We start from the raw sequence: 24,632 nt of genomic DNA, 5'->3' as shown, positions 1-24,632 counted from the left end.
GCAGGCCCTGCCCAGTCCGCCGGGCGCCGGCAGGAGGCGCCGCGCGAGGTCCGGGCCAACTGCGCTGAGGAGCCGCGCGGGAACCGGGCGGCGGCGGTGGGGCCGGAGGTGAGAGCGGGGCGGCGCGAGGAGGGCCAGGCACCTCGGGGCGCGGACAGTGGGGAGTACCTGGCGGCCGGCGGGCTCCGGGTCGCGGAGGGGGGCTGCAGAGGGTTGCGGCGGCCGGGCGGGGGCGCGAGGCGCGCGCTCGGGACACTTCCAGCGGCATTTTAGCGGCCGCGAATTGGGGTGCAGAGCCGGGCTTTTGGTTGCCATGGAAACCAGCCGGGGCCGCGGGACAGACTAGGAGCGAGAGGCAGCGGGCGCGGCCCTGGCGGCGGCACCCGATGGCCGCGAGGGTGGGCTGCGGCCACAGCTCCCTGCGACCCTTGGAGCCTGGTCGTCGGTCATGGCCTCCCCTCCCCAGCCCCAGGTGACTTCCCGGGCCTCAGTTTCCCTGGCTGTCCCGTCGGAGGGGGCGGTCTAGCCGCATGGGCCACGGGCGGGGTCTGCACACTTTTTCCCCAGACTCGTGGTACGCCCCCCGCCCACAGTCTGCTCTGGTTTCTCTGTTCCCCACTTCTGCCAGTAGAAAGCATTGTTTCCCAGCTATTTCTGTACCGCCCTCAGCCCCCCAAACACGGTGCATCCAAGGAGATGGATGCTCGCCTGGAGCTTCGGGGATCCCTCCTCCCCGTATCTAAGCCCCTCGGAAGAAAGTGGCTTCTTTCCCATGAAGAAGCTGCTGGCGGGGCGCGCGGGGGGAGGGGGGCTGCAGACCTGCCTGCCAAACCTCTGTCACCCGTCAAGTGTTTGATTAATCTGAATTGCTGAGAAGAATGTTCCAAGTCGCCGGAGCTTACAGGTGTCCCCAGCTATCACAGGCCACCTCTTGTGCGTTCCAGAGGAGCAGAACCTCCTTGGGAGGGAAGCCAGCTTCTAATACCATGAGGGGAGGGGGCAGTCCTCTCTCAAGAGGCTGGCTTATCAGAATTAAAGGCGATTACCCACTCAGTGGCTCTGCGGAAGAAAGACCTGGCCATCTGCTCCGGTAAAGAAAGATTACAGCCTATGAAGGCCCATGGGGCAGTTCTGCACTGTCACCTGTGGTCACCACGAGTCAGTATCGACTCGACTGGTGCCTAACAACAAGGACAGCAAATTATTTGTGTATTTAAAAGCAGCCCTTGGGCTGGAGCTGCAAAGATCAGATGCATAGAAGGTAGGAATAACTGTTCTGTGAGCTGTCTCATGGGAGTCCCGGTGCTTCGTGTCCCTGACCGGTGGAAATTATAATGGCTTTCACATTGCAGTGTTGGAACTATTGTGTCCCTCCACCCATTCTGTCAACCCTGCACTGACCTCTCTCCCTGCACCCGCTGGTGTGACTTGAGCTTGTTTTGCATCAGAAATTGGACTCTTAAGAGAAAAACATTCACTCAGAGCAGCAGCAGCCCGTGTCACACACCCTGATTCTCTGGGCCCCAAGTATTTGTGTGAGAGCAGAGAAGGAGAAGGCAGGTCATGCTTCCAAAAAACAGATCTGGTTACCCAGCCGCTCAGGAGGATTCTCCTGCCCTGCTCTTACCCTTTTAAAAAGTGGATCCATGATATTTTGACACATAGATTGCACCACATGACAGAGAAGTGCTCTATAGTGTTTTCTTGTCTGTAATCCTTATGGAAGCAGATTGCCGGGTCTTTCTTTCATGGTGCCCCTGGGTGGGTTTGACCTGCCAACCTTTAGGTTAGTCAAGTGCAAACCGTTTGCCACACCCAGGGACCAAGGATGCACCAGGCATTCTGTAATTATGAAGGAAGGAGGGTGAGGACAAGTGGCTGCTCTCAGTAGTGACCCTCCTAAATGGCTGCAGTGAGACATGAACTCGAGGAGAAAAAAGCTTTCTGAAAAGTCCAGAATAGAAAAGGGTTTGTGTTGGCAGGGGCTCCTTGGGCTTAAGAAGGAGTTCCTGGGAAGGAGTGAATCCCACTCTACCTTTTTACATGTTCTCCCCTCTCTATGATTTTGCTCACTTGGCTTTAGTCGTGGAACCCAGCACAGGAGACTACTGGGTGGGAGGGGCCTGGTAGAGGAGGCCAGTGCACCCAGGAAGTGGAAGCTCCAGGGCCTTTGCACAGCCTCTTCCAGGGCCTTGGAAGAGGACCTAGCAGTTTTGTATTTGTAGCTTCTATTTCTTTCTGTTAAAGCAGAATTGTGTAAGTCCTAGGTGGCATAGTTAAGTGCTTGGCTACTAATCAAAAGGCTGGAAGTGCAAGTCCACCTGTAGATGCCTCAGAAGAAAGGCCTGGCAGTTTACTTTCAAAAAATTAGCCATGGAAAACCCAATGGAGCACAGTTCTATTCTGACACACATGGGTCTCTGTGAGTTGGAGTTGTATAAGCTTCAAACTGTACAAAACCTGGATCCACCTCTTGGTACAAGATACTGGTTCACCTCACCTTTGTGTGTGTGGTTTTTTTAAGTTCTTGTGCGATGGGGCTTTTCCCCACTGACAGTTTCCTCGGTTTTCAGCAGCATATTTAAATTTACACTCAGACATTTTCTCTAAAGATGGAGGCTGTATCGCTGACCACTTTGGGTTTGGATCCAAAGCCTGGCTCTGACAGACGTGCACATTACGGGTGTGTGAAAACCATGGCCAGCTAAAGGGGGGGGCTTAGGAAGGGCCAGCTCCTCTGAGCATGTCTCGGGGCCACGAGGTTTCTAAGCAAGGAGTGTTGTGAGAGGCACGTGTTGGAAATTTTGGAAGCAGGACCACATGACTTCCAGGGATGGTCAGTAAGTGGCTTGAGAGGCTGCTTGCAGGGGTTTTGTCCTCTGACACCAAGTGCTCCTTTGCTAACTGACCACTGGGCCCAGCCTAGCATTGGTGATGTGGAGCTCTGGGGTGGTACACTGATGCAAAGCCACCTGCTTGTCATGTGAGCACCATGTGGTGAAGCTGTGGGGTGGCACACTGAGGCAAAGCTGCATGTATGTCACGTGAGCATCATATGGTGAAGCTGTGGCGTGGCACATCGAGACAGAGTCTCATGTTTGTCATCTCAATGCCATATGGAGAAGCTGTGGGGTGGCACACCGAGCCAAAGCCACGTGTTTGTCATGTGGTGAAGCTGTGGGGTGGCAAGCTTAGGCAGAGCCATGTGTTGGTCATGTGAGCACCATGTGGAGATGCTCTCGTAAGGTAACTTCAGGTCTATGACAGGTTTGTGAAGGGAGCTAGAGCCAGTGATCAGGCTTCTCAGCATTGGACAGGGACACTTGTTACACATTCCTTAGGAGAGGAGAAACAAGGCCTTTGACTTTACTCCTGTATAGTTTTTACTCACTGACTCCAGAGAAAACCTCATACGTTCATTCTGCTTAGGGCCAGTACTGGAATATCCGTGACTCTAAACTGTTTTCAAGCAAGTCCAAGTCTTCAGAAAGCTGGTACCTTGTGAAGGCTTTGCACTTGTAAACCGTAGCAGTGGGTTATAGGAACAGGAGGCGTGTTCACCTCTCCCCACACCCTTCCCCCATAGGGCAGACGGTAGTGTTCAGAACCGTGGGCCCTGGTACATGCCTGATGAGTTCAAGGTCCTCTGAGCGTGTATGGTGCTGGTATACTGAGACTGGTTCTCGTGGGAGTGAGTGGCGATCTGCATCTCAGCCTTGGGAGTGGGGGCCTGGATGATTGGAGCCTAGGTGGAGAGCTAGGAAGAAAAACACTCACAGCGCCAGCTTTGTGACAGTTTCCCTGTTAGTCCCCTAAAGGTTGGTGTGGCTCCCCTTCTTCTGGGGGTTCTCTCATTACTCTCTCCTTCCCTGGCAGTCACCTCCAGGTGACTTGTCCCTGTCCTTTGCCCATGGAACTATGAGTGAGTCAGGCCTGAGAAATATTAATTTGCTTCAACTGAGTTTAGTGCTGACACCACTCGCAGTGGCAGGTGCCCCGTGCTGTTTTCACTGGGACCTGGGCACTGTTTCCAGAATCTCCTAGAAAGTAGACTGTTCTCTGTCTGCTTTTGTCTGCGATGTGGTCCTCAGGAGATGTGTGCAGTTTCTCAGTATTCCGTAGGTTTGTTGAAAGGCTGTAGGCTTTGTAAGGTGGGGAGCCATCTTCCTTTTCTGTGCCCTCAATTCCCGCAGATTTGTGAGGGAGATTAAGATGTTTCTAGAACTGTGAGCTTATTGGAGCTCTAAGTGCATGGAAGTTGTGATTCTCTGTCACACCAGAGCTCCCCGGGGCTGTTTTCTAATTTCCCCCAGCAAGTTTGCCTCTCTTTGGCCGGAGAGGCCTCCGCGTCAGGCCCGATGGTGGGTGGAGTGCACGCATTCCAGGCGTGCTTCCGGCTCTGGGAGGCCCTTTGTGTCTACTGTGGTCATCCGACATTCTCGTGCTGCCGTCCCAGACAAGCGTCCCCTTCCAGCCAGGGTGGATGTCTTTGTCTTGGTCATCAAGGAGTAGCATTTTGGGATTTGTATCTCCTATGTCTGGTTGCTCATTGCTTAGTGGATGGACTGCCCCTCTGAGGTGTTGCCTGTTTTCTGAGCTCCACTTAAGCTTGTGATAAACATCCACATTCTAGAACGTGGTGTTGAGGCTGGCCCGGAGAAGTTGCATCTGCAGTGAGGGAGAGGACATTACTCCAAGTAGTTCATAACTTTTCTTTGGGTGCGATACCCCCTTTCCATGCTGGGAGGTGAGCTCTCTTCACCTTAAACGGAGCCAGCCTGTGGAAGTTTGGGTGCCTACTATATGTAGCACATTGTGCTGAGCACTTGGTAGGAACCCAAGCTCCACAGCAGAGTGAGTCCTACCTTCGATGACTTCAGATGCTTCTTAGTAATGAATTTCCTTGCAGGGCATTTCTGCCCATTGAAACCTGCCCATCTCCTGCCGTCCTTGCAGGCTTGGATCACATCCTCCACCTGGGTGGTGTGGTCTGCTGTGATTTGGCCCAGGGTGGCATACTGCGGGTCCTTTTGGGGCCCTGGGCCCTAAACGACAGATGGAGTCCACCAGGACCCACTGGGGCCTCATTTGATTTGTGATGCATTATGGCGACTGATACTCACCCTGCTTCCTTTTCCTCCTAGCCTAGGACGTGGCCTCTCCCACCCTTCGGCTGAAGCCCTCGGCCTTGCCCATGAAGACGTCCGCACCATGTTCTATGGGACGCACTTCATCATGTCTCCGCCCACCAAAAGCAAGCTGAAGCGGCAGAGCCAGCTGCTGTCCAGCATGCTTTCACGGACACTGAGCTACAAGTACCGAGACCTGGAACCCCCCCTGTCCAGCCCAGGCGCCAACGATGACCCTGCTGAGCTGTCCACCCAGCTCTCTGCCCCGGGCGTCCTGAAGGTGTTTGGGGACAGTGTCTGCACGGGCACCCACTACAAGAGCGTCTTAGCCACAGCCTCCTCCAGTGCCCGGGAGCTGGTGAAGGAGGCACTGGAGCGCTATGCCTTGAGCCCTGAGTGTGCCAGCCAGTACGTGCTGTGTGACACGGTGGGGCGGGCTGGCGGCACCGGACAGCGGTGGCAGGCTGAGTGTTTCCGGGTCTTTGGGGACAATGAGAAGCCCCTCCTGATCCAGGAGCTCTGGAAACCCCGAGAAGGTCTGTCCCGGAGGTTTGAGCTCAGGAAGAGGTCAGACGTGGAAGAGCTGGCTGCCAGGGATGTGGACACCATCACCGCAGGTGAGGGGTTCGGGGTGGGTGCAGGGATGTGGACACCATCACGGCAAGTAAGGGGCATGGGGTGGGTGCAGGGATGTGGACACCGTCACGGCAGGTAGTGGGAGGGCGCAGTGTGGGTGCAGGATGTAGACACTGTCACGGCAGGTGGTGGGGGTGTGGTGTGGGTGCAGAGTGTGGACACCGTCATGGCAGGTGGGGGGCATGGGGTGGGTGCAGGATGTGCACACCATCACAGCAGGTCGGGGGGCGTGGTGTGGTTGCAGGGTCGTGGACATCATCACAGCAGGTGAGGGTCTGTGGGGGGGCACTGTGGGGCTAATTGGGGGCACAAGTACATGCAAGGGAAATGTATGGAGAGGTGTTTGCTCTGGAGGAGGGGGACCAGAGCCTTTGTTCTATCATCTGAAATCCACTGTTTTCACCCTTGCTGTCTTGGAAATTGCAGGTGCATACCTGCAGCTCGTCCCTGCTCCAGAATGCTTGCAGGTCTGTCTTGGTGGCTACTACTATATTCTTACCAGGTGCTTCCGGTTGGGGATTCTAACTTCCAGTCTTTCAACTGGCAGCCAAGGGTGTTAACCTTTTGCATCACTCAGGGACTTCATTATATCCTTTTGCTCAATCAGGTCATTGTCCAGCTCTTTGGCAGTCCTCTCGTTATGTGTGGAAATGTGGGCACACGAGGTTTCATGTAAGGTGACAGACTCCTGACAGAGCTTCCCTCCCTAGCTGAGACAGCATGGGGGTTTACGGGCAGTGAGGTGAAAAGGCAGTGAAGGAAGCCTGCGGGGGCCGGAACATACACGGCTGTGCAGGGTGGCTTTGCCATGGTCTGCAGAGGAGACTGGGTGCTTTTGGGTGTGCATGAGGGAGGAAAGCCCAGCCTAGGAGAAGTAAGTGTCCCATCTGAGGACACAGCTGTAGGTAGCAGGTCTGAGTTCCTGCCCCTCCAGTTCGAGAATGCTGTGGTTGGCCGCCCCGCTATTTTGTGTGGGTCATTATGGAATCGGTGGAAGAATTATTTTACTGTGTATGCACCGTGACAAATCATTTTGTTGAGTTCCAAAAGATTCTTAAATGTATTTCAGATCGTATTTGACTTCTTCTCAGTTTTCTGCAAAACATGGTTGCTTTACCCAAGAAAACGAACTTGGCCAGTGTTGTCCAGAAGCAACGGGGATGTTCACTGGCCTAATGTGACTGATTGCTTGAGTTGATGAGGCTTCAGGGCTGCAGGGGCCTGCGTCCTCCCTGACCTGTGTGTGTGAACCTGTGAGGTGCTGTAGGTGCGCCTTTTCTCTAGTTTCGTGTCTAGTGCGGTGCCCTCCTGGTACCTTCTGTGAGTGAAGACAAGTGGTATGCAGAGTGGCCGGCCTGATGGGCCAGAGCTGCCTACCTCTGTGACTGGGACCATGGTGTTGCACAGCTCCGGGGGCGCCAGCCTGGGAGTCAAGCAGCATAGTGGTCCCTGTATTACTGTAGGCAAATTATGTCACCTCTTCTGGTCTCAGTTTTCTTATCTGGAGAATGGGGATAATAATGCCTCCCTCACAGAGCCATGTAAGGATTAAATGAAGTTTTGTGTGTGTGTGTGTGTGTGCGCGCGTGTGCGTGTGTGAGAGAGAGAGAGAAAGAGAGAGAAGCATTTAGCCCACTGCTGGGCATACAGGAAGTACTCAGTAAGTTATAGCTATTTATCATTATCATCACCGTTATTACTACGAACATTCTCTTGCACATGGTAGTTTGTTAGTTTGTCCTGCGCACGCACACACAGGCAGTTATGTCAAGGACAGGGTGAGGTGGGCAGTGGGAACAGTCCCCTGGTGGGGAGGAGTCTTTTGTCATTGCCATTATTTAAAGTCACTGGCACGAGCTGATGATAAGCAGACCAACTTGTAGTTGATTTTATTATTGTTTTGGAAGTCTCCTCAGACAAGCACCCCTAACTGCCTCTACCTGGCTGGACTGTGCCCTTCCCCACATGCCCCTGAGCTCAGGGGTTTGCTTCTTCTGCCTATCCCTGCCTGGCCATGATCCTAAGCACTTTTGTTCCTGCTGCACCTCATTCTACAAGAACTCAGAGAGGCCGAGAAAACCTACTAAGGGAAGCATCAGGTGGTTGAATGAAGCCGGTCTTCTTCACGAAGACAAAGCCTCTCTGATGTAAGACGAAGACTGTGGCCTTTCTTCTGCCCAGTTTTTCTTTGCTGCATGGATGGCAAAGGCCCCACCTGTCGGGGCGAGGGGGCTGAGGGGGCTGTCTCTATGGTCTGCAGCCTGGACATAAATCCGCCTCACCTGTCCTGAGGTTGGGGTGCTCTGTTGTCAGGGGAAGCTCTCCGTACCTGGTTGAGGTGGGCCCTGGCAAGCAGGTGCTGTTCCTGCTGTGGGTGATGGCTGGTGTAGGACAGTGGGCAGATATCACGTGGCAGGAAGCTGGACTTGGCTTTGTGTTCCCTGGCCCCTTTTAGAGCTGTACCTGTAGGTTAACTGATGCAAGAGAAGTGCTCCATCGCTACTCTTCCTCTGAAAGGAAGAGTCCACTAACCTGACCAGTCTACTGATATACTTCCTGGCCAGAAGAGGGCTGTGTTACTGCCCAGGGCAGGCACCTGAGCCCCAGGGAGCTGGCCTGCCGTGTTGGCCTTGTCCTCTGGGTATGGTTTAGGGCCCTCCTGTACTCCCACAGCCATAGAGTGACCTCCACTGATGGTAAACCAGCACAAACAGGCTTGTGGAGGGCTGCTGGGTGATTGAGAGCAGACAGGCGGCCCCAGCGTGTGCACGGTGCACATTACAAAGTGCTCTCTGGGCCTCAGCATTGAGTTGGGGCTGTGATAGGCCCTGGAGACACAAAATGGATGAGCTGGACCCTGCTTACAGGCTGGGTTAGCTGAGGAAGATGCTGGAAACATACTCCTTACGCCCCTCAGAGTCTGCTCAGAACTGAGACCCAGCAGGCAGAGGCCCAGTCTGACTTGGAATCCAGAGACTGGGTGAGAGGCTGCATTTGGTTTTTCTGATGATACGCATTCCTTTAATACCCCACTTGTAAGGTTATCTCATGCCTCCTCAGAACGACAGACCTGGAAGGGAGCTGAGTGAGAATTAAGTCCGGCCTCACCAGAACTGTCTCTGAGACCTCAGTGTTCCTCCCTCTTCCCCACCTCTGGTGGGGACACTGAAGGCAGACTGAAGGAGTCTCCAGTCTTCTCTCCGTGTTGTGGGCTGACGAGTCAGAGGGAGTGCTTATGGAGAGGGTTGTAGCTGTGGGCATCGAACTGGAGTGATGGGAAGGCCCTTGATCTTGTGACTCTCCCTGGAGGGAAGCCGTTCTTTACAGCCTTTTTCACATGTGTGCTCACTTCTGGGCCTCACTCACTACAGTAGTGAGGATTCCTCACCTCCCAGTTAACTGACTCTGGGTGTTCACAGGAGCTGCTTGCTGCAGGCCTGTGAGCCCCTGACTGAGCAGCCCAGCACAGGGTGCTGTGGGTCACGCACTGTGGCCTTGGGGCAGCGCTCGCTTCTGTGCATTCCCACTGGAGAGGTGTGGAGCGTGTGCAGGTGGAACGGTCCACCCCCAGTCTACCCCAGCAGGTGGAAATGCTGCAGGGCTATTTTATTGCTTCTGAAACAAGAGAAACTGAAAAGCAGGGAGGAAGATTCCTCTGCATGTGTAGGCACATTCACAAAGGTCCCAAAGGTCACTGCCCAGTGTGAGATGCACCCAAGAACAGATGGACATTTCGTGGAGACACAGTGACCGTGAGGGCGCACAGAGTCCCCTTTGTGACAGAGACATCTGTTAACCATGAGCTTGTTCAAAATTTAGCAAATAATTTAACCTTTGCTCTTTGAGAAATAATTCTAAAGCTTTAGAATTTGCTGAGTACTCAAGATGCTTTTATTATTTTAAAACCTCTAGACTACACCTGAAGATTTATGTAAATGATGGGGGCTGGCCAGGTCGCAGAGCCCATCTAGTAAACCTGATCTCAGGGGGACATGATTTCAGTCAATCATATTAAGACTGTTGCCATTGAGTTGACTTGGACTCACGGCGACCCCACGTGTGCAGAGTAGAACTGGGATTGATAGGGTTTTCAAGGCTGTGATCTTTCAGAAACAGATTAGCCCTGTTTTCCCAGGCGCCTCTGGGTGGGTTTGAACCGCCAACCTTTCAGCTAGTAGTCGAGTGCTTAACCGTTTGCGCCACCCAGGGACTCAATGTTAAGGCTAGCTAATGGTTCATTTTCTACTCGATTTTCTCTTTTCCCCTTAAAATCTCACTGTAACTGCCCCACATCGGGCCCTCCTTGTTTTTTTCTGAAACAGTGAAGTGTCCCTTTGTGCATACAGGTTAACTACTTGAATAAACCCTATATCCTTTAAATTTTTTGTGCTTTGATTATTTTAACACTTCCATTCTTTTCTAGGAGGACAGAAAGTGAGGTTGTCCTTGTGCCCCCAGTGGGAGAAGGGTCTGACCACTTCTAGAAAAGTGGAGGAGCTGGCAATGGATTGTGGTAGGGGCAGGGTGGACAGGGCAGAGTCAGCAAATTAATTCTGGCTTTCCTGGTGCCCAGGTCATCCAACACGCCAGCAATAATTGTCACCATCATTCCCACTGGTTTTACGTTAAGTTGGGCTAACTGATTGGACTGGTTTCAAGTCAAGCACTCAGTCTAAGCCCTGCAGTTCTCTACAGTGAGTCCTGATGCTCCCAGCACACAGTGGGCGTCCTTCCTGTGGCCGACCTGCCCCACAGGCTCTGGCAGGAGAGAGCGGCCAGATGTTTCCCCGCGGGATTTAAATGGAACCCGCCCACCTCTGCTCACTGGGGCCTTTGTTGTGTGCCCTGAGCAGTGAGCTCAGGCAACATGGATCAGTGTTTTCCAGAAAAACTGCTGTTTCCTAGCTGCCGGTCCACCTTCCCACCCCTACTCTCAATTCCCAGAGCATCCAAGTCTCCTGCATCTCTCCTGGGAGAGGGCAGCTGGGGTAGGGGGCTGGCTTTCCCATGTTTCCCCTGAGGCTGGAGCTGAGGACTCCTGCCCTGCTGAGAGAGCTCTGAGCCTGTCACTAAGATAAAGACAGTCATCACTTAAGCTCATTTTGGGGGGTGGGGAGACAAGGCCATGTGGTTTATGTCAGCAGCTTGGGAAAGACTAGAGGAAGAGAGAGATAGAAGGGTTTATTTGTGTTCGCAGGAGGAGTGAGTGTTAAATCAGCACAGCCTAGGGAGGCCTTTCTTTCCTTTCTTCCTTCCTTTACTTGTGGTGGAAAAGTTTATGTAGAGTGGGTTTCTCAACTCGGCCCTACTGACATTTTGAGCCAAATGATTCTCTGCTGTGGGGGCTGTCCTGTGCACTGTGGCGTGTTTAGCAACATCCTTGGCCTCTACCCACTAGATGCTCAGTGTGACAATCACAGATGTTTGCAGACATTGCCAGCTGTCTCCTGGGGGCCGAATTATCCTGTCTGGGGAACCTGCTTAGACCCACTATGTGACTCAGTGTCACTGAGCTCAGTTTGGGTGCTGGCAGCACCTGGCACACTAAAGTTGGGGCCAAGTGGCTAGGTGCCCTCTTGTGGCCATCAGGCCTGACTGGATGTGTTCCAGCTGTTCCTCTTGGTCCCTAGACTGAGGTTCCATGTGATGCCTTGGAAGCCACAGTGTCTTGAGGAGGGTAACACAAAGAGCTTCTTTTTGTGGCTGTGGCTTTTTTGGTCTTCAAGTTCAGCTGAAGATTTTTTAAAGGCAAAAAGAAAGGGCAGATGAACAACAGTTAGCCTGACTGCAGACTTCTCAACTGGAACAAAAGAAACCAGAAAACAGCAGAATAGTATCTTCAAAGCGTGGAGAGAAAATAAATGTCAACCAAAAATTGTGTTGTTAGTTGCCACTGAGTCAATTCCAACTATCATCCAGGAATGAGGGCAAAAGAAAACAAAACTGGAGATATTTTCTGCAAATAGACGCTTGCTATAAAATATATTCTGAAGGATGTACTTTAGGAGAGGGGTCTCTGAAGATCTCAGAAAGGAAGTAGGTCTGAAACCTAAGGAGAAATGGTGAGCAAAGAAATATGCGTAAATATGTAAAACAGGATGTGTAAAAACAGGAAGAGTAACCTCGAACTTGGCAGGTTCAAAATCAAGGCAGACCCCTCCCTACTCACCATTCCGAGAACCCTTCAAGGGCAGTGCCAGGGGAGCGGGTGGCGGGGAAATAGCCCGCCCTCCGGAAGCCTTAAAACTACGACTCCCGTGAGGCCGTGCGCCCAGGCGGCCGGTGCGCAGGCGTGCGCGACCCGTTCTAGAACGCGGCCGCGGCGGGGCCGGGGCGCCATGTTGGGACGAAGGGGAAGGAGGCTACGCGCTTGAAGCGACGGGAGCGGTGCGGGAGCAGTCAGACTGGCCAAGAGCAGGCCGCCCGTCCCGCCTCGGCGGATCATGACCCGGGCGGCCACCGCGGGGGGCGCGGTGGCGGGGGCAGCGCCCCGGCGGGTCCGGCGCCAGTGATGATGCCGTTTGCAGTCAGCACTCAGGGCCCACCACAGACATCGTCGCCCCAGAAGCACTATGGCCTCTCTTCCCCGATCAGTTTAGCAGCCCCCAAGGAGACTGACTGCATACTTACCCAGAAATTAATTGAAACCCTGAAGCCCTTCGGGGTTTTTGAAGAGGAAGAGGAACTGCAGCGCAGGATTTTAATTTTGGAAAAATTAAATAACCTGGTAAAGGAGTGGATACGGGAAATCAGCGAGAGCAAGAACCTTCCACAGCCTGTTATTGAAAGTGTTGGAGGAAAGATTTTCACATTTGGATCATACAGATTAGGAGTCCATACAAAAGGGGCCGATATTGATGCGTTGTGTGTTGCACCAAGACATGTTGACCGAAGTGACTTTTTCACCTCATTCTATGATAAATTGAAACTACATGAAGAAGTAAAAGATTTAAGGGCTGTTGAAGAGGCATTTGTACCAGTTATCAAACTATGTTTTGATGGGATAGAGATTGATATTTTGTTTGCAAGATTAGCACTGCAGACTATTCCAGAAGATTTGGACCTGAGAGATGACAGTCTGCTTAAAAATTTAGATATTAGATGCATAAGAAGTCTTAACGGTTGCCGGGTAACCGATGAAATTTTACACTTAGTACCAAACATTGACAACTTCAGGTTAACTCTGAGAGCTATCAAATTGTGGGCCAAATGCCACAATATCTATTCCAATATATTAGGTTTCCTTGGAGGTGTTTCTTGGGCTATGTTAGTTGCAAGAACTTGCCAGCTTTATCCAAATGCAGTAGCATCAACTCTTGTCCGTAAATTTTTCTTGGTATTTTCTGAATGGGAATGGCCAAATCCAGTGCTATTGAAAGAGCCTGAAGAACGGAATCTTAATTTGCCTGTATGGGACCCAAGGGTCAACCCCAGTGATAGGTACCATCTTATGCCTATAATTACACCAGCATATCCACAGCAGAACTCCACTTACAACGTGTCTGTTTCAACACGGATGGTCATGATTGAGGAGTTTAAACAAGGGCTTGCTATCACACATGAAATTTTGCTGAGTAAGGCAGAGTGGTCCAAGCTTTTTGAAGCTCCGAACTTCTTTCAAAAGTACAAGCATTATATTGTACTTCTAGCAAGTGCGCCAACAGAAAAACAACATCTAGAATGGGTGGGCTTGGTGGAATCAAAAATCCGAATTCTGGTTGGAAGCTTGGAGAAGAATGAATTCATTACCCTGGCACATGTGAACCCCCAGTCATTTCCATCACCCAAGGAAAATCCTGACAAGGATGAATTTCGTACAATGTGGGTGATCGGGTTAGTGTTGAAAAAACCAGAAAATTCTGAAACTCTCAGTATTGATCTCACCTATGATATTCAGTCTTTCACTGATACAGTTTATAGGCAAGCGATAAACAGCAAGATGTTTGAGATGGATATGAAAATTGATGCAGTGCACTTAAGGAGAAGGGAACTTTATCAGCTCCTACCTAATCATGTGCTTCAGAAAAAGAAAACACGTTCAGCAGAAGGCATCAAATTGACAGCCCTGAATGACAGCAGCCTTGAATTGTCTGTGGACAGTGATGACAGCTTGTCTGTGTCTTCATCTACCAGCAGTGTGAAGACCAGTCGATTGACAGGCAGCTCTCAGGGCAGGGGCAGTCCTGGCCCAGTTGTAATGGCAGCATCTGTGACCAACATTCAGGCTACTGAGGTTTCCATGCCACAAGGCAATTCCAGTGAAAGCTCGGGGAGTTTTTTAAGTGAAAGCATTCTTCAAAATACTGCACAACCAGCCATCTCTCCGCCACCAAGGGCCACAGTTGCCAGAGTTGTTTCTTCAACACGTCTGATAACCCATCCCCCGAGACCTTCAGGAAACGCAGCGACAAAAATACCTAATCCTATCATAGGAGTCTAGAGAATCTTCTCCCCTCGAAAAGAAGAAAAGACCAAGAAAACCAAAACAGAAGAACAGCTTAACAAAAGGACAGGTGCAGCCCAATTAGAAACTACCGACAGTGGCTTGGCTGTTGGCATCTCAGAAAGCATCCGGTATAGACCTTCCTGATATCCCTGCTCTCCCTGCTAATCCTGTCTCTGTTATCAAGAATTCAATAAAGCTGAAATAGAACTGATAACAACCTCAAGGTCCATAACTAACATCTGCCAACTCATTCTGTTGTCTTCAAATGCTAAGAAAGTAGGGTGGAGGGTGTCAGACTAGGCATGACTCAAAATGGGTTCAGGTTCATTTGGTAACTTCCTTTTTGGGCTAGTCTTGATCTGAAGTCCAGGTTGGTATGTGCAGCTATGATTACTGTTATTAATGTGTCCGATTATTAACGTGTCAACAGGAGGTTCCTTAACTATTTGAAAGGACTACTGCCCTTACAAGAGAAGAGAGAAAACCCCTCCAGCTATATTTGTACACATGACTGACATCTGGACTGGATTTATCTTTGATGCATTGTTTGGAAAATTCGCAATACAGGCTTGTATAAGAATTCCTTATATCGATGATGCACTTCTATGTACGTTTTTTATTAGAAAGTAGAACTAGTTTTGGATTTTTCAGCTTGATGAACTTTATTTTTTTTTTCCTGAAGACTTTTCTTCACTATTAACCTTCAAATTGGATACCATTGTGCAGTGGTGTGTTATACTTCAGAGAAAGCGTAAAAGAACACCTAGTTCAGTCCCAGTGAGGTGGCTTAACCTTGAAATGTCAGCTCCTAGTGTATTTATTTGACATGGAAAGAATAATTAGGGGTTGGTTTCAATGGGACATGATTAAGACATGATACATTGGCTTCATTTATAGAATTGTTTCTGAGGTATACAATCAGGGATCAAACAGTGAATGTTTCTTTGAGCTAACAGAACTCTAAGTTCTCTTGTCCTTCATTCATCTTAAATCATTCATCTTAAAACAAAAAAGCTTTTTGCCTCCCCTTTCTCTCCTTGCCTGTATGCAAAAGGTATGCCTGTGTATTGTTTCATAAAAAGGAAAAACGAGAATGCTAGTATTTTCCTAACTGATTTGAAACCAACAATCGTGTGGCCACGTGGCACACAGCGGTACATTTTGACTGCATGGCTAATACTTTCCTAAACCTTTACTAAAAGTGATGCCCATGAAACATGTTGTGCATCTTGAGTGGCCATTTTTATCTCTGCATATAGAAGTTTTGTACCCTCCACAGAACTGCTTGTAATAAAGTTAATTTCCAATTTTAAACATGTAGGCAAAAAGGTAATCTAAGAATTTTAAACCAATTTTTATTTTTACATGGCTTACCGTAATTAGTCAATTTTATGTGTAGAATCATATAAAAAAAATTTTCTGGCAAGCGCTTGTCGCGTGTTAGCTTTCTACGCCATTGTTTTAGCCTATCAGAAGGTTAGAAATTAGCTTTTTAAAAATGAAAGATCGTAAGTAGGCAGCAGAACGTCCATCTTTAGGAAATGTAGGTGAATGCAGATGACTGAAAACTTCATTTTTCTTAATGTGTACCCAGCTGTCTTCACACAGTTTTCTAACTAACCTGGTTCTAACCCCCTGTCCTCCACTGTGTTTCTTTCTGCCGCTCGTGTGTCTTTCATAGTAAACTGCAGTTACTTAAACTCTTCCCCTGTCCTTCTAGATGAATTTCCCAAAGTTGGAAAATCGCCTTTTTCCTTTTAGGTTCCGCAGTAATTGAGGCTTGCTTTCTACCATTACTTTCTGATGTCTAGTATATGCTACTTCCATTCCCTTCATCTCTGCCCTGTGCGGTGCCTCTGCCCTTCTGCCTCGATAAGATCAGGTGAAGTGTGCAAAGTATCTGTGCATTTTGAGTAGTAGCTGTGGTGTCAGATTGAAATTGCCATGCACAAATCTAGCTTTGTCATTTGGTTTCACATGGAGGGGAGGGGGGATTTAGTTTATAAACTTTTCATGTAACTGAACCTGTTTTTCCAAGCTGGAAACTCGGAACTTTTTAATTCTATTTTTCATTACCTAAGTATTGGGCTTTCTTTCTTTTGATGTACGTAGTGTCTCATGACTGGAGTTTGCTTTGTTTTATAGTATTTGTACTCAGTTGTGTTTTTCAGGTACTATTTTGAAAACAGGTGGCGTATTTCTCCTTCAAAAACACAATAAAAATAAACACCGCACAAACAAAGCAGAACTAAAATACTGGACAAGAACAAATCAGGAGGGTGGGCGATAGAGTTTACACATCCGTAAAAAAAAAAAAAGAAAATTTACATTGTTCAGGAGGAGGGTGGAGACGCTGGTGTGCTTTTTGATTTTCTGAAGTCGAGAATGCATGCTGTAATATTAAAAGAAAACACTGAAAGGACTATGACTTCAATAAAAGTAAAAAATGGAATTAATAAATCTTAACCCAAAAGAAGGCAAGAAAGAAGCGGGGGGTGCATAGAAAGAATAGGATAGAAAATACAATCTAAGGCAGTAGAAATGAAACCAAATATATTCGTCACCACAGTAAATGAACCAAACTTCCTGATTAAAAGACAGATTGTCCAACTCCATGGAAAAACAATGTTCAGCTGTATGCTGTTTTATTTACGAGACACACCCAAAATGAAAGGACAGAAAAGTAAAAGCATGGAAAAAGATATGCTAATGAAAAGAAAGCCAGTATAGTAACATCATTTACACAGATTTCAAGGTTAAAACAATGACCAGGGATGAAAAGTGCTACTGCATTCATGATAGAAGAAAGAATGCACCAGAAAAATAGGACAATTTAAAGCTTGTTTACACTCAATAAATTACCTTCAATGTAAAATAACAAAGGACAAATGTACAGAAATGCCAAATTGATCATTATTATAGGAGATTTTAAAACAGCTCTTTAATTGGTATCAAGGAGACAAAACATAGGGAAACAGAATTTTTTAAAATTATTTATTGTGCTGTAAGTGAAAGCTTACAAATCGAGTCGGTTTCTCATACAAAAAGTTATACACACCTTGCTGTGTACTTCTAGCTGCTGTCCACATAATGAGACAGCACACTCCTCCTCTTCACCTTTATTCCCCCAGTCCATTCCACCAGCTCCTGCCTTCTCATCTTGCCTCCAGAGAGGAGCTGCCCACATAGTCTCATGTGTCTACTTGAGCCAAGAGGCTCACTCCTCACCAGTATCATTATCTATCTTGTAGTCCGGTCCAGTCCAGTCCAGTCCAGTCCAGTTTCTGCCTGGAGAGTTGGCTTCGGGAATGGTTCCAATCTTGGGCTAACAAAGGGTCAGGCAACCATGTCCTCCAGGGTCCCTCTAGTCTTAGTCAGACCATTAAGCCTGGTCTTTTTACGAGAATCTGAGGTCTGCATCCCACTGTTCCCCTGCCCCATCAGGGATTCTCTGTTGTTTTCCCTGTCAGGGCAGTGATTGGTGGTAGCCAGGCACCATCTATCTAGTTCTTCTGATCTCAGGCTGATGGAGTATCTGGTTTATGTGGCTCTTTCAGGGAAATAATTTTTGAACACCATAACCAAGTGCAGGGGTTGGCAAACTTTTTCTGTAAAGGGCCAAGTAGTGAATATTTTCAGTGTTGCAAGGGCACATTGTCTGTGTTGCAGAGACTCAGCTTTGCCTTTGTAGGTTGAAAGCAGCCACAGACAATATGTAAACATTTCTCCCTCCCTAGCCATGGTTTGGCGTCCCTGATCTAGTGGGCGTTATTATAGAACCCTCCACCCAACAATTGTTAGAAATTAATAAGAAATAGCATAGGGAAGAATTTCCCAACTAGGCACAAAACAGTTTATAAAGGAAGAGATTGACACAATTAAGAGATTGTATTTGTCAAATGACAACATAAAGTGAAAAATGGCCCACAAGCTGGGAGAAGAGATTTGTAATACATAAAATTGACAGAGGATTACTATCCAAAGTATATTAAGACTGGAAAAAAAAAATCTGTTAAAAAGTATTAAAAAAAATTTTTTTTTAAGCGACCCAATAAAAGATGAGCCAAAAAAAATTGCAGACATTTCACAGAGGAGGATTTAGAAATGGCCTTATTACACAGAAAGATGCTCAATCTCATTAGTCATAAGATAAATACAAATTAAGACCACAGAGAGAGAGAGATTTTTTTTTTTTACAAAAATTTAAAAGTCCAACAATACTTAGGTTTGGTGAGAAGGAGCAGTGAGAACTCTACCATTGAGACTGCAAATTGTTTTGACCGCTTGGGTAAATAGTGTGGTGTTATCTAGTAAAGTTGGAAGGAACCTTGTGGCGCAATGGTTAAGTGCTTGGCTGCTTACCGAAAGGTCTGTGGTTCAGATCCACCAGCTAACTGCATGGGAGAAAAGACCTGTTGATTACACAGCCTAGGAAACCCTATGGAGCAGTTCTACTCTGTCCTGTAGGGTTGCTATGAGTCGGAATTGACTCAACAGCATACAACAACAAGTAAAGTTGGCATGCCCATACTGTATGATCAAGTTCCCTCATTGGTATGTTCCCTAGAGCAGGGCTTCTCTGCCATCATGCTGTGTGGCACTGATGTGCTTCAACTTACTGACCCCCCTTAGCCCTCAGGGTGGCCACAGTTTCTGGGCTCGTAGCCTTGTCCAGAATGCCGAACTCGTTGTTGGGAGAATTCAGTTCCTTGCTGGCTGTCAACTGGGGGCTGTTCTCAGCAACTAGAGGTTGCTTTCATATCCTTTCCACGGGACTTCCTGCATCTTGAGCCAGCAATGGTATGTCAAATCCCCTTGTGCTTTGAACATTTGACTTCCTGTCTGCTTTTAAAGGGCTCATGGGATTAGGTTAGGCCCACTTGGATAATTTCCATTTTGATTACCCTCAACTTAATTACATTTACAAAATTAATTATTAATTTTGTAACTTAATTACATTTAGTAAACTTAATTACATTTACAAAAATCTCTTTGCCATATAGTAAGACATAATCATGGGAGTGATATCTCATTCATCATGTTCACAGGTTCCACCCACACTCAAGAAGAAGAGCTTATACGAGAGAGTGTCATTGGGAGTTGTCCTGGAATTCTGTCTACCACAGTCTTCTGGGCTCCAACAATCTACATCTGCCCCACATGCAAAATACATTTACCTCATCCCACAGTTCCCCAAGGTCTCATCCTGTTACAGTCTTCACTCAAATTCAAAATCTCATCATCTTACGTGTGGATGAGGCATCAGTGAATAATCTATTAAATACAACTCTTGGGGCACAATTTCTCTCCTTTTCTGGACTTATGAAACTAAAGAGAAAAGCGTGTGCTCCCAGCACTCCCAGCATACAGTGGTGAGACAGGAGTAGGGTGGCAGTTATAGGCATTCTGTTCAAAAAGGGGAAAAAATGCAGGATAAAAAGGAGTTACTAGTCCTAAGCAGTTTTGAAACCTAGCATTCTATATGCATTCTGCCACCACATAGCAAGGATTTCAAGGTCTAGGAGTAATCTGTCAGCTCTGCCCTCTGGGCTCTTGATTCTGTTCTCTGGGGCTCTTGATTCCGCCCTCTGAGTCATCCTTCCGCGCTCGTGAAAGGTATCATGTGTTTGCAGTTGAGTAGTTTTATCAGTCTGCTGCCCATAGTAGCCTCCTTTCACTTTGTACTCTGTCTTTCCGTCTAAGCTGGCAGTGTTTCTACTGATGTAATTTTCTCAAGAACCTTGTGGGTCTTGCATGACTTCACAGAAGTTCATTCCACCAGATAAAAGCTACATTACAGATCTTTCAGAGATAATGCCTTCTATGTTTGGCTTTTGCTGAGATGGCTGAAGAACAGTATTCTTAACCTTTCTAGAGGTCCTCTGATTTGATCAAGAAAATCTAGGAGAGACACTGTAATCTTTTGTGTGGCTGAGGACTTGACCTTTTGATCTTCCCAAGATTTCCACAAAGGCAGTCACACACTCAGCCTTCCTCCAGGCCACACTTTCAGCAGCCGTCTCTGACTTTCAGCATCTTTTGTCATCTGGAGAGGCTGAGAATTTTCAGTCATCCAGCCCTGTTCGTTTTTGTTTAACAGTTCTCCCTTCAATTTATTTCTCTACTCTTGCATCTTACTGTAAACAGCAAGAAGAAACCAGAAAGCACCTTCATCATTTTTCTTGGAAATCTCTTTAGTTTTATATTTAGTTTAATTCCTTATAAGTTCTGCTTTCTACATAGCTACAGAACACGTTTTCTATATGCATTCTGCCAACATCACTTAATAAGGATCCTCCTTTGTCCAGTTTCCAACATGTTCCTTACTTCCTTGTGAGCCTTCACTGGCAGCATGGTTAAAATCTAGATTTGTACTAACAGTCTGTTCATATCAAATTAGGCTTTCACTAAGATGATTTAAAATTTCTTTTTAACGCTCCTCACTTCCTTCTGAGCCCTCACCGGCAGCATCTTTACCGTTCACATTTCTAACTAACACTAACACTCTGTTCAAGGCAGTCTAGTCTTTTTCTACCATGCTCCTTTTTTTTTTTTTACCACTACTCACTGTCCGAGTCTAAAACAAATTCCACAGTTTATGTGTTTGTTACAGCAGCACCCCATTTCCAGGTTGTAAAGCCTGTATTAGTGTATACTACAGTGAAACAAATTACCACAAATTTAGCAGCTTAAAACAATACCCTTTTGTTATCTCACAGTTTCCACGGGTCTGATAGATTCTTTGCACAGGTCTCACATGGCTACAGTCAAGATGTCAACCAGGGCTACAGCCCTTTCAAGTGCTTGGGTGGTTGATGGCAAAATTCAGTTTCTTGGAGTTGTACGAATGAAGTTTCCATTTTTTGGTTTTTTTGCTTTGTTTCGTTTTTGCTGACTCCTGACCAGGGACGACTCTCAGCTCCTAGAGCTTGCTCTCAGGTCTTTGTCCTGTGGTCCTGTGGTCCCCTCCCAACTCAGCAAAGGAGAACTTCCTTCACATCAAACCCTCTCAAACTTCTAATCACTCTTTCTTGTCTGTGACCAGCTGGAGGAAATTTTCTTCTTCTGAGGACCTTGTGTGACTATGTTAGGCTCACCTGGATAATCTCCCTGTCTTAAGGGCAACTGACTGATAACCTTAATTACATCTGCAAAGTTTATTTTTTCATGTGACACAATCATGAGAGTGGTACCATGGGGCAGAGATCATAGTGGCCCTCTTAGAATTCTGCCTACCACAGTGGCCTTCTGTATTTTTCCTGTGTTTATATAATACTCACAGAACTCCTTAAACATATACACAGACATATGTACAGATTTGTGGGGTTTTTTTTGTCAAAGTTTATGTTTAAAAAAATGGAATCACATACTTAGTTTTTGGTAATTTGCTTTTCTTGCCAGTCCCTCTTCAGAAGTTTCTCTATGCCATTGACTGTAGTTCTCATTCATACTTTTTAGTAGTTATATAATATTCCATGGTGTGGATTAGGCAGTGCATGTTTTGAAAGCACTAGGAAACCTTGGTGGCATAGTAGTTAAGAGCTATGGCTGCTAATCAAAAGGTTGACAGTTTGAAACCACCAGGTGCTCCTTGGAAACCCTATGGTGGAGCTCTACTCTGTCCTTCAGGGTAGCTATGAGTCGAAATCAACTTGACAGCATTGGGTTTGGTTTTAGGAACTATTTTGCAATACACATTCCTGTATAACTGTATTTTACCAAATAAAAGATGTCATTGATCATAAGGTTAGTAATATTTACTTACCACTAATATGAAACAACAACAACAAAACACTATGTTTTTAATGACAGGGTGCTTTCTTTTTACCTTAGATTTCTATTTTTGTACTTACTGAAAGACCTCTAATAAATTTAAAGATACATTTAGACATGGATTTTAGCTGGTATTAGTTTTGTGCATATATATAAAGAAAAATATGAGTAAAGTAAATCCAGAGTCTAACTCTTCATGTTATCGCACTTTTCAGCTCTGAGCCGCCAGCGTCCATATTTTCCACACAGTGGCATCTTCTGTGCTCTCAAAAGTATTGCAGATGCAGCATTTCTTTTTTTTTTTCTTTCATTTTTTTAAATTGTACTTTAGATCAAGGTTTACAGAGCAAATTAGTTTCTCATTAAACAATTAATACACATATTGTTTTGTGACATTGGTTGTCAACCACATGATATGTCAACAGTCTCCCCTTCTCAGTTTTGGGTTCCTCATTACCTGCTTTCCTGTCCCCTCCTGCCTTCTCATCCTTGCCCCTGGGCTGCCGTGTCCATTTAATCTCATTTTATTTTATGGGCCTGTCTAATATTTGGCTGAAGGGTGAACCTCATGAGTGACTTCATTAATGAGCTATAATGGTCTCTGGGGGCCATACTCTACAGTCTCTATCAGACCAGTAAGTCTGGTCTTTTTCTGTGATTTAGAATTTTGTTCTACATTTTTCTCCAGCTCTGTCCAGGACTCTCTATTATGATCCCTGTCAGAGCAGTCGGTGGTGGTAGCTGGGCACTGTCTAGTTGTGCTGGACTCAGTCTGGTGGAGGCTTGTGGTAGTTGTGGCCCCTTAGTCCTTTGGACTAATCTTTCCCTTGTGTCTTTGGTTTTCTTCATTCTCCCTTGCTGCAGACAGGGTGGGACCAGTGAAGTATCTTAGATGGCTACTCACAAGCTTTTAAGACCCCAGGTGCTACTCACCAAAGTAGAGTGTAAAACATTAACATTTTCTTTATAAACTATGTTATGCCCATTAAGCTGGATGTCCTCCAAGACCATGGTCCCTAGCCCTCAGCCTAGTAATTTGGTACCTCAGGGAGTTTGGATGTACCTATGAAGCTTCTATGGCCTTGTGTTGGTGAAGTTGTGGTGGCATCCCCAGTGTTGTGTACTGTCTTATCCATCACCAAAGTTACTGCTTACCTATTGTCTAGTTAGTGTTTTTCCCTCCCCACCCCTCCTCTCCCTGGTAACCATCAAAGATTGTTTCTTTTTGTGTGTAAACCTTTTCATGAGTTTTTATAATAGTGGACTCATACAGTATTTGTCCTTTTGTGATTGACTTACTTCACTCAGCATGAGGCCCTCCAGATTCATCCATGTTGTGTGAGGTGTTTTGCAGATTGATCATTGTTCTTTATCATTGCATAGTGTTCCATTGTATATATGTACCATAGTTTGTTTATCCATTCATTTTTTGTTGGGCACTTAGGTGGTTTCCATCTTTTTGCTACTGTGGATAATGTTGCAGTGAACATGGGTGTGTATGTGTCTATTTGTGTGATGGCTCTTATTTCTGTAGGGTATATTCCTAGGAGTGGGATAGCTCAATCGTATGGTATTTCTATTTCTAGCTTTTTAAGGAAGCGCCATATCATTTTCCAAAATGGTTGTACAATTTTACATTCCCACCAGTAGTCCATAAGAGTTCCTTCCAGTCTCCCCACAGCCTCTTCAACATTTGTTATTTTCTTTTTTTTTTTGATTAGTGCCAGTAATGTTGGGGTGAGATGGTATCTCATTGTAGTTTTGATTTGCATTTCTCTAATGGCAAGTGATTGCGAGCATTTCCTCGTGTCTTTTAGCTGCCTGAATGTTTTCTTTGGTGAAGTGTCTGTTTGTATCCTTTGCCCATTTTTTTAATTGGATTATTTGTCTTTTTGGTTGTAGAGGTGTTGGATTTTCCTGTAGATTTTAGAGATTAGACCTTTGTTGGATTTGTCACAGCCAAAAATTTTTTCCCAGTCCGTAGATTCTGTTTTCACTCTTTTGGTGAAGTCTTTTGATGAGCATAAGTGTTTAATTGTTAGAAGATCCCAGTTATCTAACTTCTCTTCTGGTGTTTTTGTATTGTTAAATATGGTTTGTATCCTACTTATGCCGTGTATTAAGGCTTTAGCGTTGACCTATTTTTTCTTTTATAATCTTTATAGCTTGTGGTTTTATATTAAGGTCTTTGATTCATTTTGAGTTAGCTTTTGGGTATGGTGTGAGGTATGAGTCCTGTTTTATTGTTTTACAGATGGACATCCTGTTTTGCCAGCACTGTTTGTTAAAAAGACTCCCTTTTCCCCATTTAATGGACTTTGGACCTTTGTCAAAGATCAGGTGACTGTAGATGGATGGATTTATATCTGAGTTCTCGATTCTGCTCCAATGGTCATGTATCTGTCACTGTATGAGTACTGTGCTCTTTCAGTGACCTTAGCTGTACAGTGGGTTCTGAGGTTAGGTAATGCAGGTCCTCCTACTTTATTCTTCTTCTTCAGTAGTGCTTTAACTTATTCGAGGCCTCTTCCCCTTCCATATAAAGTTGGTGATTAGTTTTTCCATCTCTTTAAAGAATGCTGTTGGTATTTGGGTCGGGATTGCATTGTATTTGTAGATTGCTTTGGGTAGAATTGACATTTTCACAA

The 24,632-nt window shown here is 46.6% G+C and overlaps 2 protein-coding genes across 5 annotated transcripts in view; both read left to right on the top strand.

Moving 5' to 3' along the window:
- The window catches only part of RADIL (Rap associating with DIL domain), a 74,668-nt gene continuing 50,036 nt past the window's right edge, over window positions 1-24,632 (top strand). For 2 of the 4 annotated variants that reach the window (XM_049903278.1, XM_049903279.1), the window contains exons 1-2: window positions 12-108; window positions 5,145-5,746. In XM_049903278.1, coding sequence (XP_049759235.1) covers window positions 5,212-5,746 — 535 coding nt within the window. In that variant the 5' untranslated portion in view covers window positions 12-108; window positions 5,145-5,211. Of the gene's footprint in view, window positions 109-5,144; window positions 5,747-24,632 lie in introns of all 4 variants that reach the window. The other 2 variants (XM_049903280.1, XM_049903281.1) reach the window with 2 other exon arrangements.
- PAPOLB (poly(A) polymerase beta) lies at window positions 11,874-14,838 on the top strand. The gene is given in 2 exon segments (XM_049903290.1): window positions 11,874-14,151; window positions 14,153-14,838. Coding segments are annotated over 2 exon segments (1,920 nt in total). The 5' UTR covers window positions 11,874-12,276; the 3' UTR covers window positions 14,198-14,838.

This window comes from Elephas maximus, chromosome 12, assembly GCF_024166365.1.
Source record: "Elephas maximus indicus isolate mEleMax1 chromosome 12, mEleMax1 primary haplotype, whole genome shotgun sequence".
In the NCBI taxonomy this organism is placed as follows: domain Eukaryota; kingdom Metazoa; phylum Chordata; class Mammalia; order Proboscidea; family Elephantidae; genus Elephas; species Elephas maximus.
Note: the sequence above shows the minus strand (reverse complement) of the source record. Positions and strands in the feature narration are given on the sequence as shown.